Source organism: Neophocaena asiaeorientalis, unplaced genomic scaffold, assembly GCF_003031525.2.
Source record: "Neophocaena asiaeorientalis asiaeorientalis breed wild unplaced genomic scaffold, Neophocaena_asiaeorientalis_V1.1 scaffold947, whole genome shotgun sequence".
NCBI lineage: Eukaryota > Metazoa > Chordata > Mammalia > Artiodactyla > Phocoenidae > Neophocaena > Neophocaena asiaeorientalis.
Window position 1 is genome coordinate 133,927 of NW_020175906.1, and position 15,182 is coordinate 149,108.

Below are 15,182 nucleotides of genomic sequence, written 5' to 3' on the forward strand. Positions count from 1 at the left end.
GGGAGGGGAAAGCTGAGGCGAAGTGAGAGTAGCGTCGACATGTATACACTACCAAATGTAAATAGCTACTGGGAAGCAGCAGCATAGCACAGGGAGATCAGGTAGGTGCTTCGCAATGACCCAGAGACATGAGATAGGGAGGGTGGAAGGAAGGCTCAAGAGGGAAGGGATATGGGGATATATGTATGCATATGGTTGACTCACTTTGTTGTACAACAGAAACTAACACAGTACTGTGAAGCAATTATACCCCGATAAAGGTCTGTTAAAAAAATAAAAACTATATAATGGGACTTCCCTGGTGGTCCAGTGGTTAAGACTTCACCTTCCAGTGCGGGGGGTGCGGGTTCGATCCCTGGTCAGGGGGAGCTAAGATCTCACATGCCTCGCGGCCAAAAAACGAAAACATAAAACAAAAGCAATATTGTCACAAATTCAATAAAGACTTTAAAACTGGTCCACATCAGAAAAAAACAACTATATAATGAACTTTTAGGGTGTTGGAGGAACACTTAGGCCCCATTTTTATATTTCCCTAGGAATGGAGAAAATCTCTATAGGAGTGAAAGTAATAAGAACAAACCTCGCTCTTCTCCATTCCTTCACTTCCAACTCCCCAGGAGAGAAGGCACCTCAGCTGATTGGTTAGCCTGGAGCCAAACCTGCTTGGATGAGCCCTTTCCTCTCTCTTTCTCAAATCCCGCTGGTTTGCAGAATCTAATTTATGCTTCCTCATGTCTTCTGTTATAGGGGCAGCCTCTGCCTCTATAGGAAAAGTCTCCAGTTGTACCAGTGTAAAGGACAGTATGTCTAATTCATAGGTGAATTATTAATAAGTCCACTTGGCTACAGATCCAAAGCCATGATCTTCCATGTTTTCTCAGTAGTTAAGTTGACAGTCTGATATTCATTTATCTTTCATTTCATTTCTCAATTGGTTACACAGAAGGAAAAAACAAAGATGTTCTTTACTGGTCCCCTAAAGCTACAAGCCAGGATAAGAGGTAAAATTAAAATAAACCAGTCAGAGAAGAGCTCTTTTCCTTTCCTGTCCTCATTATTTTTGAAAGCACTTAATAAGAATCCACACATGTAGTTGATAAGATGTTTGTCTTATCAAATACACTAGCTCTGTAGTCACATTATCAACATAATCACACAGGCTTAGCAAAAGTTAAAAAGCCAAAGCACTATAGTTGGTGATAAGAACTAAGCAAATGCAAAAAAATACTAGTAAACAGTATTTGCATCCAGGAACAAGATCAGATTTTGAAACAACCTCATATTTTAAAGATTCTTATAGATCTGAAATTCTGATTTCTCTTTTTTTTTTAATTGGAGTATAATTGCTTTGCAGTGTTGTGTTAGTTTCTGCTGTACAATGAAGTGAATCAGCTATACGTATATCTATATCTCCTGCCTCTTTTTTAAAAATAAATTTATTTATTTTTGGCTGCATTGGGTCTTCGTTGCTGTGCGCGGGCTTTCTCTAGTTGCAGCAAACGGGGGCTATTCTTTGTTGCAGTACACGGGCTTCTCATTGCAGTGGCTTCTCTTGTTGCGGAGCATGGGCTCTAGGCGCACAGGTTTCAGTAGTTGCAGCACACAGCCTCAGTAGTTGTGGCACATGGGCCCAGCTGCTCCGCAGCATGTGGGATCTTCCCAGACCAGGGCTCGAACTCATGTCCCCTGCATTGGCAGGCAGACTGTTAACCACTGAGTCCTCTCCTCCCTCTTGGACCTCCCTCCCACCACCCCCATCCCACCCATCTAGGTCATCACAGAACACCGAGCTGAGCTCCTCGAGCTATACAGCAGGTTCCCACTAGCTATCTATTTTACACATGGTAGTGTATTTATGTCAAACCTTATCTCCCAATTCTTCCCACGTTCCCCTCCCCACCATGAACACATGTCCGTTCTCTATGTCTACATCTCTATTCCTGCCCTGCAAATAGGTTCACCTGTACCGTTTTCCTAGATTCTACATATATACGTTAATATATGATATTTGTTTTTCCCTTTCTGGCTTACTTCACTCTGTATGACAGACTCTAGGTCCATCCACATCTCTGCAAATTACCCAATTTCGTTCCTTTTTATGGCTGAATAATACTCCATTGTACATATGTATCACATCTTGAAATGTCGTTGGACATTTTGGTTGTTTCCATGTCCTAGCTACTGTAAACAGTGCTGCAATGAACAATGGGGTACATGTGTCCATTTCAATTACGGTTTTCTCAGGGTATATGCCCAGTAGTGGGATTGCTGCATCATATGATAGTTCTATTTTTAGTTTTGTAAGGAACCTCCATACTGTTCTCCACAGTGGCTGTATCAGTTTACATTCCCACCAACAGTGCAAAAGGGTTCCCTTTTCTCCACACCCTCTCCAGCATTTATTGCTTGTAGATTTTTTGATGATGGCCATTCTAACCAGTGTAAGGTGATACCTCATTGTAGTCTTGATTTGCATTTCTCTAATAATTAGAGATGTTGAGCATCTTTTCAAGTGCCTCTTGGCCATCTGTATGTCTTCTTTGGTGAAATGTCTATTTAGGTCTTCTGCCCATTTTTTAATTGGGTTTTTTTTTTTTTATATTGAGCTGCATGAACTGTTTGTATATTTTGGAGATTAATCCTTTGTCCGTTGCTTCATTTGCAAATATTTCCTCCCATTCTGAGGTTGTCTTTTCGTTTTGCTTATGGTTTCCTTTGCTGTACAAAAGCTTTTAAGTTGATTTCTATCTAAAATTCTATCTGCAGTTTGCAAGGACTGCTTTAAATCAGACTTTTGATAGCTTCTTTAGCAGTTCAAATAAAGTACAACTATTAAAAACAAGTCAATGAATAAACATGAACCTCTTATTATTCATTTGTAAAGATAAGGACATTACCCTTTACTACTCAAAGTTGTTGAAGGGACTGAATCATATACTATATGTGAAAAAGTTTATCACAATTCCAGACACTTACATTTTAGTTTTGTTTCTTTTATCTATAGCCTGCAGCTACTATCTTTAGCCACTAGATGGTAATGCTGCTACACTAAATTATTGCAAAATGGAAGTCTGGATTTTATTTAACTTCTAAAAGTAAAATGTAAAAATTAACTTACAGGACTTTTCCTGGCATCTGATGAACTGATAGATAAAACTTTGGACACCTAAAAGAAGAGACTGTGATAATTTCACAGTCTGTAAGAAATGAAACTGTTAATGGTGCCTTTACATTTCATTTTTAAATCTTAATTCACTTGGATTAAGAAATGTGAGAAATCCTATGAAAAGGGCATTGTATAAGGTAAGGCATTTGTTGATAGCTAATAAAAATGTTTGAATATTTACCTCTGACCCCAAACTGAGAGAAACGATCTCATCCTCAAACGCAGAATGCGTGTCAACATGAGCAGGAATTCCTGAGATGGAAGATAGGATAACAGGTCACTTCATTTTTCCTTTTAGTAGATTTAAGACAACTCTAAATATAGCCTCATAGTATTAGAGTGAAAACATCATTTGATAAACAGGAACATACTGTAATTTTAGTTAAAAGGAAACATTTAAGGTCAATGTGAATAAAATTAAACTAAGTCTAAACTAAAAATATAACTTCATGTTAAAGCACCATTGTGACCTGACTGTAAAATCAAGATTTGAGAGTCACTCCTTAACTAGAACATTTACTCAATCCCAGCCCAAGAGGAAGTGTGAAAGATAACTAACAAAGTCATTTTGACCTCTGAATACTGGATTCCCAAGTACCTGTAGAACAGAAAAAACAGCCAGGTGTGAAGACTAATCTTATCAATAACTAAGATATGGCTTCTTCCACCAGTCTCTCAATCTATGTTAAATGAGTATCTCTTACTTGAAAGGAACCTTGCTACATGGTGAGAGTACCTAAACCTAGTAAGACACAATCTCTGTCCTCAAGGAGCTTATAGACCAATGGAAAGACTGATAGGTAAATAAGCTATCATAAAACATCCTGATAAATGCAGAGAAGGAAAAAACACCACAACTCCTGCCATTAATAAAACCCCCAATATCATTTGATTAGTACAAATATCAGGCGAAGATGCTGCTAACAAGTGCAAAAAATCAATAACCTAAAGATTTTTTACTAAAATGTCATCCTAGAACTGTCTTCCACATTCTCAACAGAAGAGAAAGAAGAGCATGATGATCCAACCAGTTAGTCTTCTTCTATGTACCTGTAAATTATTTGATTTCTTCCACTTTACATGCCTCCTTTGTTTTTAAAGCAATCTTCTCCCTCTCTAAAAAAAAATGTTGAGGGAGAACAAAGAAAATCACAAATAGCAACTGTGTCTGTTTACACTTAGAGATGCAAATTCCTCAAGAGACTGAGTGTAGAACTGCAAATGGATTGAAATCAACACAGGTAACAAACATAAGCAAATTAAGAGTCAGTTTGAGCTAAAAAATACTATCTTTGATCTTAGAGAGTTATATAACCCACTTAGTTATGAAATATATGACTGGAATTTTAGAAGAAGAAATATTCACCATGCCCAGGTTCATACTGGTTAACAGTCAGTTGATCATGTTTATGTTTAATGAAACCTTCCTTCAACCATTTCTCCAAAATGCTATCACAAATGTCCGGAAGACCTGAAACCAGTAATCATAAAGGTGAAACATATTAAAATATTTACTTTGCATGTTTTACCCAAGAATGAAAAAATAGTCACTATGATAAAAATCACACAGCTTTGGGGCTTCCCAGGTGGCGCAGTGGTTGAGAGTCTGCCTGCCGATGCAGGGGACACGGGTTTGTGCCCCAGTCCAGGAAGATCCCACATGCCATGGAGCGGCTAGGCCCGTGAGCCATGGCTGCTGAGCCTGCGCGTCCAGAGCCTGTGCTCCGCAACAGGAGAGGCCACAACAGTGAGAGGCCCGCATACCGCAAAGACAAAACAAAGCAAAACAAAACAAAAATCACACAGCTTTTAGTTTAGTGGTCAGATCCAAACATAACAGTAAACTCACAAGCAAAGTAAAATTAAAACAAAATTTTAAGAATCTTTTAAAGTTATTTTATTGATTTTATGAAATAAAATGTACAAAAGAACAATTTTGCAGAGAACAATTTTGGTATTTTGTAAAACAGAAATAAGATTGTAACATTTATGATATTATATACTGGAAATTAGCCTGACCACTTTCTTTTTTGTTATTTTAAATTATTAATTTACTTTAAATTTAATTATTTTAAATTATTTCTCTTTAAAAAACATGCTTTTCAAAGTGGAACTAACTTACTTTTATTGGAGTCATAAATGTTATTTCATGAGGCAAAGGAAATATTTAAATAAGATTAAAGTCATAAAAATACAGATAAATTTAACTCCAACAAAGAATTCTACCAAAGGATTAATATCCTGATTATGTAGCAAATTCTTATTAATATATTTGACCACCCATTAGAAAAAACTGGTAAAGAAGATGAAAAAGAATTCACAGAAAAGGAAATAAAAACGGCCAACCTCACTAGTAATCAGGTGATTATAAAGTTAAAAGTTTTACAATATCACATGCTGCTAGGGGTAGGGGGAAGGAGGTACACACTTCGTGAGAGTATGTTGGTATAGCTTTTTTAGGGTGCAATTCGTCAGTGTCTATTGACATTTTTAAACGAACATAACTCTGACACAATTCTAATTTAGTAGTTTCCCTTGAGCAACTCTTGCTTTAATGCATAAAGAGGTGTATACAAAGATATTCATTGCAGCACAACTTGTAACAGCTAAAAACTAGAAATAACCTAAATGTCTAGCAAAAGGAAATTAACTGAATAAGCTATTATTGAACATTCAATAAAATGAAAACCTATATAAGATCTCTAAGACATACTGTGATAATGTGGTAATATATACAATTTATAACATACAATGTAATACTACGTGTTAACACCTATATACGTTTACAGGTTATTTGGATGTAAACTCATTTATAAGGATTGAAACAGTATACACTAAACTGTTAATGGTACTACTTCTGAAGAGGAGTATGGGAGTATGGATAGTGTTCAAGAGAAATTAAGTTTAGCTTTATTTATATGTATAACATTTTTAACACAAAACTACACTATTTAGTTAATTAAAATGGTTTAAATTTAATCAACTGCTTCATAAGTTTACCTACAAATGACAAATGAAAAATAATCTCAACCATGATATCCTAATATTATTAATATATTAATTTTTTACCAGCCCTTATTATTTATTAACAGTTACTGGGTTTCCCTGGTGGTGCAGTGGTTAAGAATCCGCCTGCCAATGCAGGGGACACGGGTTCGACCCCTGGTCCAGGAAGATCCCTCATGCCACGGAGCAACTAAGCCTGTGTGCCACAACTACTGAGCCTGTGCTCTACAGCCCACAAGCCACACTACTTAGCCCACGTGCCACAACTAGTGAAGCCTATGCACCTACAGCCCATGCTCCGCAACAAGAGAAGCCACCGCAATGAGAAGCCCGTGCACTGCAACGAAGAGTAGCGTAGCCCTAACTCGCCACAACTAGAGAAAGCCTGCATGCAGCAATGAAGACCCAATGCAGCCAAAAATAAATTAATTAAATAAATAAATTAAAAAAAAATTTTTTAATGTATAAAAAAAACACAACAATTACTTACCCCCAGGTAATGGCTTATCTTTATCTACATGGTTGTTCTCATAGTGGAATTCATAGCCAAAATGCTTTACTCTTCTGTGTTTTAAGGATTTTTGAACTGCATGAAGAGAAGAAAGTAAACTATTTAGGAGAAAAAGAATTTGATTCCTCATGTATTTCAAAGTCAACTTTATGAATAAGGATTGATTTAGTAATGGTAACTTTTGTTAACTGCTAAATTATTGTCTTTAGTAAAATGAAACATTCTACCTCATAGCTGCTATTCTTTTAAGTCTAAAATTGAAACAAACTTTTAAGGGTTTCACCCAGTCAATCTGAAAGAGCTAAACATGTCCACTGCCTCTCATAAGATTGCTAATGATCTGGAAAAGAGTCAAAGTAACTAATTTGTAAATTTCTCCAGGAGGTTCTTACTACATTCTAATGATATGTTACTGAACTGCTGATTCCTCATAGGAAATTTGTCTTAGGGTGGAGAGAACCAAATAAGACAATATAGGGTTGTCCCTGGGTATCCTTGGGGGATTGGTTCCCTCAAATACCAAAATCCAAGGACAATAAAGTCTCTTACATAAAATAGTGCAGTATTTGCATGTAACCTTCATACAGCTTTCACATCCTCCAGCATGCTTTAAATAATCTCTAGATTACTTACAATACCTAGTACAATGTAAATGCTATGTAAAATAGTTGTAAATAACAATGTAAATGCTATGTAAATAGTTGCCAACATGCGACAAGTTCAAGTTTTGCTTTTGGAACTTTCTGGAATTTTTCTTTTTTCTTTTTATTTATTTGGAATTTCTCTTTTTTTTCCAAATATTTTCAATCCATGGTTGACGGAATTCATGGATACGGAACAGACAACCAACTGTATATAAAACGGCTTATAAATGTTAGTTGCACAAATGTTGACTAATAAATATTAATCAGTTTGGAGTTTTAAATTGATACCTATATAAATGCTATTTATTATTAATGCTCTTAAGAATTGTTGGTATGACTTACCTAACAGTGTATCCAGGGTACTTTCAGTAATTTTGAGGAAATAGTTTTAATAAACCAAAGGAGGATAAGGCATTTTGCAGAAACTTTTAAATACCAGATTTAAAGTTTTACTTACAATTTTGATTGTCTGTATCTTCTGTCCAGTTAACACTTTCCAAAAGCCTTTTCTCATCCTCAGAAGAAATAATGTCTTCTATTACCATGAGGCCTGGAGGCAAGGCTTGAAGCCCCAACTCTTTCCACTGTGCTGGGGAAATGAAATTAAAATAGTCAAAATACAAAACTTAAAAGTTCTCATAGACAAATAATTCTGTCCAATAGCCATTTATCAGTTCATAAAACCCCAAACCTCATTTTTAGAAATAAGAATGCTGAAAGGCACACAACATATTAAAAACAAAAAATAAAGGCCAAGATAAAAATTATGGTACATTTTATCCACTGCAATTACCAGTAGCAAATAGAACAGTATTTACTTAAATATTTTGTTTGAACACAATTAAGCCACTTTTTAAATCTCACTAAGAAAAAAGGTTTCTCATAATATCTACAGTATGCACCTCCATAAACAAACCAGATTCTAAATATTGAATACAAAAATTTAAATACTCATTTTTGCTCCTATGGTCAAGTAATAGAAGAGTGTAAAACAACAGTATGGTGGTTTCTTAAAAAAACTAAATATAGAGTTGTCATATGACTCAGCAATCTCACTCCTGTACATACATCAGGACAAAACTATAATTCAAAAAGATACATGCACCCCAATGTTCACAGCAGCACTATTTACAATAGCCAAGACATGGAAGCAACATAAATGTCCATTGACAGATGAATGGATAAAGAAGATGTGGTAAATACAAACATACACACGCACACACACACACACACACACACACACACACAATGGAATACTACTCAGCCATAAAAAAGAATGAAATAATGCCATTTGCAGCAACATGGAAGCACCTAGAGATTATAATACTAAGGGAAGTAAGTGAGAAAGAGAAAGACAAATACCATATGATATCACTTATATGTGGAATCCAAAATATGACACAAATGAAACAGACTCACAGACATAGAGAATGCACTTGTGGTTGGTTGCCAAGGGGGGCGGGCAGTGGGAGTGGGATGGTTTTGGGAGTTTGGGATTAGCAGATGCAAACTATTATATATAGAATGGATAAACAACAAGATCCTACTGTATAGCACAGGGAACTATATTCAATATCCTGTAGTAAACTATTATGGAAAAGAATATGAGAAAGAATATATATATACATATATATTCTTTCTCATATTCTTTTACACACACACACACACACACACACACACACACACACATATAAAACCGAATCACTTTGCTGTACACCAGACACTAACACAACCTTGTAAATCAACTATACTTCAATAAAAAATACATTAAAAAAGTACATCTGGACCTAATACAGGATTTCAAATAAAAAACACTCCAAAACTCATTTCATGCAATTTCTTACAGTGTTCAACATGCTGAATGGGGGAAAACCCAAGGACAATATTTTTTGATTAAGACTTATTCCTACAACATTATAAAACAACTGTACCCCAATTAAAAAAAAACTTATTCCTAAAGCATACAATTTTCAAAAACTGATCACAAACACAAAATACGAAATAATCTAGTTTTCAAAATCTGAAAGCTTAAGTCAGATTTAAAATTAAGTACATATTGGATTTCCCCAGTAGCGCAGTGGTTAAGAATCCGCCTGCTAATACAGGGGCCATGGGTTCAATCCCTGGTCCGGGAAGATCCCACATGCAGTGGAGCAACTAAGCCCATGCACCACAACTACTGAGCCTGCGCTCTAGAGCCCGCGAGCCACAACTACTAAGCCCATGTGCCACAACTACTGAAGCCGGCGCGCCTAGAGCCCATGCTCCACGACAAGAGAAGCCACCACAGTGAGAAGCCCGTGCACCGCAACGAAGAGTAGCTCCCACTCACTACAACGAGAGAAAGCCGGCGTGCAGCAACGAAGACCCAATTGCAGCCAAAAATAAATAAATTAAAATAAAGAAATTTTAAAAGAAATTTTAAAAATTAAGTACCTATAGACACTGAGAATTATAACTTCTAAAATATATCTTTAAAGGAGTTAAAGTTTCCTTTGAACCTTATTTTATAAAACATAAATTTGATCATATTCTACTCTCCTACCCACTCTCAGCATATCTAAACAAAACTCTTTAATTGCTTAAATAGGTGGCAAATGAATATAATAGGAGGAGATTAGAAGTCTAAGTTCATCTCAATGTATCTCATTTCCATGGCTCAGTGGTGAAAAGATGTAATAATCCCTGCAGCAATTCTGTAAATCAGTCTACAAAGCTTTTATTTAAATTAGTTAATTAATTTAAATAAAATTAAATTTAAAAACCAAACAATCGTGTTGGACAGTACAGATATAAAATATGAACATATTTCCATCATCACAGAATGTTCTACTGGACACCGCCACTCTAAAGCTTTGGGGATCTTTGGTAGCTAAAGTTGCTCCTCCATAATCATGAACCTTGGCACATAATCATTTGGATCACTATTAATTCCTAAGTGATTAATTGAAAGCTTCTGGGTAGACACTGTAAAATAAATTGGTGATCTAAATCCTCAACAATAAATTTTGAAAGACACAATTAGATAGCAGGGCTCCAAAATAACATGCATACATAATAAATGTATTGTTAGATTGGTAAGCTATGTCTAAATCACCTCTCTTCAACTACTAGTCCCATGCCTGTACAAACTAGGCACTTAAAGAATGTTTGTTAAACAAAAAGGGGTTGCTTAACTGACATTCAATTCTGTTTCACAATAACTGAAACTTCCAACTGAGGTAAGAAAAGAAAACACACAAAAGCAAAAACCATTTTTAAAAAGATACCTGTATGATATACCTTTTTCCACAAAATTCAAGTACAGAATAATCTTTTGTCCTAAGTCATCCACTATTTCTTTTCCATTGAGAGTATCATAGGCTTTCTTGGATTCTTCTACAGTTTTGTATCTTACAAATGAGTAGGGCTTATTAGGTGGCATTAAGAGAGCATCCACCAATCCACACTTCTCTAACACCGGGAGCAGTTGGTTCCTACTCACTCGGTTACCCAAACCACCATTGGCAACAATCAGGCTCTAAAAAAAGAAAGTAACATGAGCAATTGATATCAATCTGTTATTTTTAAATGAAATTTAAAAATAAGATATTGTAAATAATACTGATTTTTAATAGCCTTTTCAGTAAAATATTCATTTCTTAATGACCATATACATGCAAATTAAAAGATAACTTTCACTGCTCATAAATTTAACATAATGAAACAGAAAGAGGAGGCAGAGAGAAGAAACAAGGATTTACATAATACTTGCCTTTTTTTTTTTTTTTTTTTTGGTACGCGGGCCTCTCACAGGGAAGCCCAATACTTGCTTTTTTGCTAGACACTGTGCTATATGTTTTTACCTACTCAATCTTCATTAACATAATCTTCACAACAATCCTACAAAGTGGGTAATATAAGCCCCACTTCATACAGAAAGAAACTAAAAATCAGAAAAATGAGGTTAAGGTGGTGATTAGTTGGAGCTGGGTTTCAAATTTACTTCTGTCAGTTTCCAGAATCCATACTTTTTGATATAACCATTATACAATGTTTACTAAAAACTAAAGGTAAAGGTACTGGCTGGAAGAAAAAAACAATTACAAGTTCTATTGAACATAAAACAGGAAAAATTTCCTCTGTTTGTGGGTTATTCAGTCATTTTGCAATTAAATTTTTTTCCTTTGTAAATATCATGCTTACTTCCTGTCATTTGCAATCCTGTTCAACTTTACTCAAGGAATTAGGTAGGGGAGGTTTTCTATTTTTATTCTGATGCTTATGGCCTAGTGCCATTATAGTCTTTGTACTTAAAAAACATTCTACACAGCATTAAGATCTTTAAACTCTGTAGCATAACAAAAGTAAACAACTGATGGCCTACACTCATCAGTTTCATCATTTATACCAGGTATTGGCAAAACTTTTCTGAAAAGGGCCAGATAGTAAATATTTTAAGCTTCACAGGTCATATAAGCCTCTGCCACATAGTCTTGTTTTATTCTTAAACAACCCTTAAAAATGGAAAACTCATTCTTATCTCACAAGCCAGATTTGACCTGAAGACAGTAGTCTGCCAACACCTGATTTATGAGTGTAGAACATAATGTTTTAGCTTCATATGCATAAAATGGGAATATCTAGAACACTGTTTTAAAAGAATATAAAACAATTATTATAAAATTGGATAATAGGGCTTCCTTGGTGGCACAGTGGTTGAGAGTCCGCCTGCCGATGCAGGGGACGCGGGTTCGTGCCCCGGTCCGAGAGGATCCCACATGCCGCGGAGCGGCTGCGCCCGTGAGCCATGGCCGCTGGGCCTGCGGTTCCGGAGCCTGTTGCTCCGCAACGGGAGAGGCCGCAGCAGTGAGAGGCCCGCGTACCGCAAAAAAAAAAAATTGGATAATAAGTAAAGCTCTGTTCTTTCATGGGGCAGCCAATACTTTATATGTATGTAAATATACACACACACACTAATAAACACATTAATACAATACTATAAAATATGGTATAAAATTTAGTCTCAGATGGCTTGTCCTGGACCTCATTCAGTGAAGTTATAAATTAAAGTACCAGAAATAGCTTGGTCATATGTAGCCATAATTACAAAAACATTTCCAATATTCCCAAATCTAAGGAACTGCAAAGGTTTTGTAAATGTCAAGGGTCCACTGTCCCATCTAGGAATTGGGGAAAACAGTGAGAGGTGACTTGAGGAATACTAAAGGTCCTCAAAAACGCTATCCAAGTGATTTGTGGGCAATGCTAAAGGCAAACCACACAAAAATGAGTGCAATGGTAGAGGGAAGGGAGGAACTTATTTATTATTACATGTGAGTTATAGAATATAATGAAATGCTTAATTTAATAAATAGTTGTTCAGCCAAGCAATTTTTCCAGTAATATGAAGAAGAGAATTCAGACTTTAAGTTATCTTCAGTCCTGATAATCTGAGGATAATGGCTCTAAAAAAATCTAACAATCACTATAAAGTTGTACAAAGGCACCTGTACTTATACAGTGAAAAAAGCATTTGTTCTCCCCTCGATTGATAATATATAATTGGAAGTCCATCTACAATTGTTTTTCTTCCTTTAAAAATATTGAGGAGAAAAAAGTAATCAAGTCCAAATAAAATGACACTTTGGAAGCCATGAAGGTGAGATTAAAGCTTCTAGAGATCTGAAGAAAAAAGTCAACCTCAACCAGAAAGTTTCAGAGGCAGCAAAGAAACTTAACCCATTTCTTTTCTTACCACTTGTCTTCACAACCCCTGTAAGGGAAAAAAAGCCAGTTATGCTTGAGAATTGATGAAAATAGGGTATATCATAAATCTTCTGAATGCCTCACAGCCTCAGTGGGTCTTGGCAGGAAGTGCGTGCAGACATTAATTCTAATCTATTATCTACTCCATCCTTTTTTGAGGGATTTGGTTTAAATTCTCTGAAGTTATTGGGTTTGTTTTTTTTTTCATGTTTATGTGCTTTTATTGAAGGTGTACTTCAGGAAAGGAAAAATCCTCCATGATGCTGGTTTTTTTGGATGATACCTTACAACTGTTTCTTCAGTGATTAGCGCTTGATGAAGATTTCGCACCTGCAAAGCACACTGCTCGTCCGCCCCATCCAGGCACTTCTGCCCTCTATTGCACAGCCAGGCCACAGGAATGCATCTCCCACCACAGGCAGCTTGCCTCATCACGTTACACTGTATTTCATCGGTCATGGAGCCCCCGAGCCCCCAGTGTGGCCAGCACGGGTGGCAGGAGCAGAAGGAGCACCTGGCGTCTCATGGCTGCGAGGGAACAGTGCAGGAACCTGGGCGTGAGGCACGCTGTGCGTGGATGCCACGGGTGAGAGGGCCTGAAGTTATTAATATTTAAGAAAATATAAGTCTGGGCCTTTTACCTGCTAATATTAAATCTCCCTAAATAGAGCACTCATTCCTAAACTATGATGCAGTACAGAAGACAGAAAAAGCATTAGAGAAGAGTACTGGTCTGAGAATCAAGAGGTCTAAATCTTAATCCCAGCTTCACCTCCTAAATTGTATGTCTTTGGTCCTCAGTTAGATGCCAGCTAAGCTGCCTTACTACTGTTATCCTATATCTTTAGAACCAGAAAGAATATGATAAGAATACTTTACATTCATGTGGTATTTTAATGACTAAGAAGTACTATCATATACGTGTTCTCTTTAGAATGTAACAATCCAATGGAATAAAAAGCATGTAATACTATGTCCTTACAAATGAAGAAAGCTGAGGTCAAAGGGTACTGCTCATGTACAAATACGTGGAGAAGCTAAGAGTTAAAATAAGTTCTTCTCATTCATAGCCCAGGAAGAGTTTGTGTGTATATGTGTGTGTGTGTGTGTGTGTGTGTGTGTGTGTGTGTGTGTGGAAGGGGGGTGGGGGGTATCTATACATACATACATATATATCATTTAATCATTGCCCATCAGAAAATAAAAAGGCTTTGTAAATAAGGTCTCATAAATAAGAAATGTTTCACAGCATATAATCAAATACTTTGTAATAGAGATGAAGTTAGGAATAGAAGAAAGAAGACTGCATTAGGGTACAAAAAATCTAGCTTTAGGTTTCTATTCAGCACCTTATATCAATGGACATATCACAACCTTTCAGAACCTTAGTTTTCTCATCTACCTCATAAGGATTTCTAGGGAATTAAATATAATAATGAATATAAGTATGCTTTGTAAACTGTAAACAGTTGTATAGTGTTATTGTTATTAATACAGAATTACAAATTCCTCAGTGGAAATTCAAACTATACTAGGCTATGTCCCCAAATAGAAAGTTAGCAGGTCTTATCATATGTATATTTAACACAGATCGTAACACATGATGGAACAATTATAGCCTTCTTCTCTGAGCAATTATTAAGAAATATTACTTAGAACACACTAACATGGCAATACATTTACATTCAAATGATAATAATAGTTTTAGGTCACCTGAGTAGCACAGGATACTGTCTCAATGCCTTCATGTCTCAGCAAAGTATGCCTGGCTTTAATCTGTTTCCTTAAGAACTTCTTCTCAGTTTTACTGAGTTTGTAATTACTTTGGTGGTTGCTGTCCATGGCAATACTTAAAAAAAAAAAAAAAAGTATAAAATGTCAACCTTAAAGAGTCCCAAGAAACAGTTATAATAATACTATTCATGTATTTTATAGTTTATAAATATTTCTATGTGATAATTTTTAAATGGTTACCATACTTGTCACCAACCAAGAGAAGTGAGAACAAACAGATGCATGGACAATAAAGGAATATTTAAGAAGGTAACAAAGAAGCAAGAACATCTAATAGCATCTCTGGTAGGTTCTACAAAACATGTCAATG

The 15,182-nt window shown here is 36.0% G+C and overlaps 1 protein-coding gene across 1 annotated transcript in view; it reads right to left on the minus strand.

Moving 5' to 3' along the window:
- ALKBH8 (alkB homolog 8, tRNA methyltransferase) overlaps positions 1 to 14,922 on the minus strand; it is a 61,316-nt gene extending 46,394 nt beyond the window's left edge. Inside the window, exons 1-6 of the mRNA XM_024732949.1 lie at positions 14,792 to 14,922; positions 10,613 to 10,850; positions 7,788 to 7,919; positions 6,666 to 6,761; positions 4,536 to 4,640; positions 3,351 to 3,421 (exon numbers count right to left, since the gene is read on the minus strand). Of these exons, the coding sequence (XP_024588717.1) occupies positions 3,351 to 3,421; positions 4,536 to 4,640; positions 6,666 to 6,761; positions 7,788 to 7,919; positions 10,613 to 10,850; positions 14,792 to 14,920 (771 nt within the window). The 5' untranslated portion in view covers positions 14,921 to 14,922. The remainder of the gene's footprint in view (positions 1 to 3,350; positions 3,422 to 4,535; positions 4,641 to 6,665; positions 6,762 to 7,787; positions 7,920 to 10,612; positions 10,851 to 14,791) is intronic.
- Positions 14,923 to 15,182: the final 260 nt, after the last annotated feature.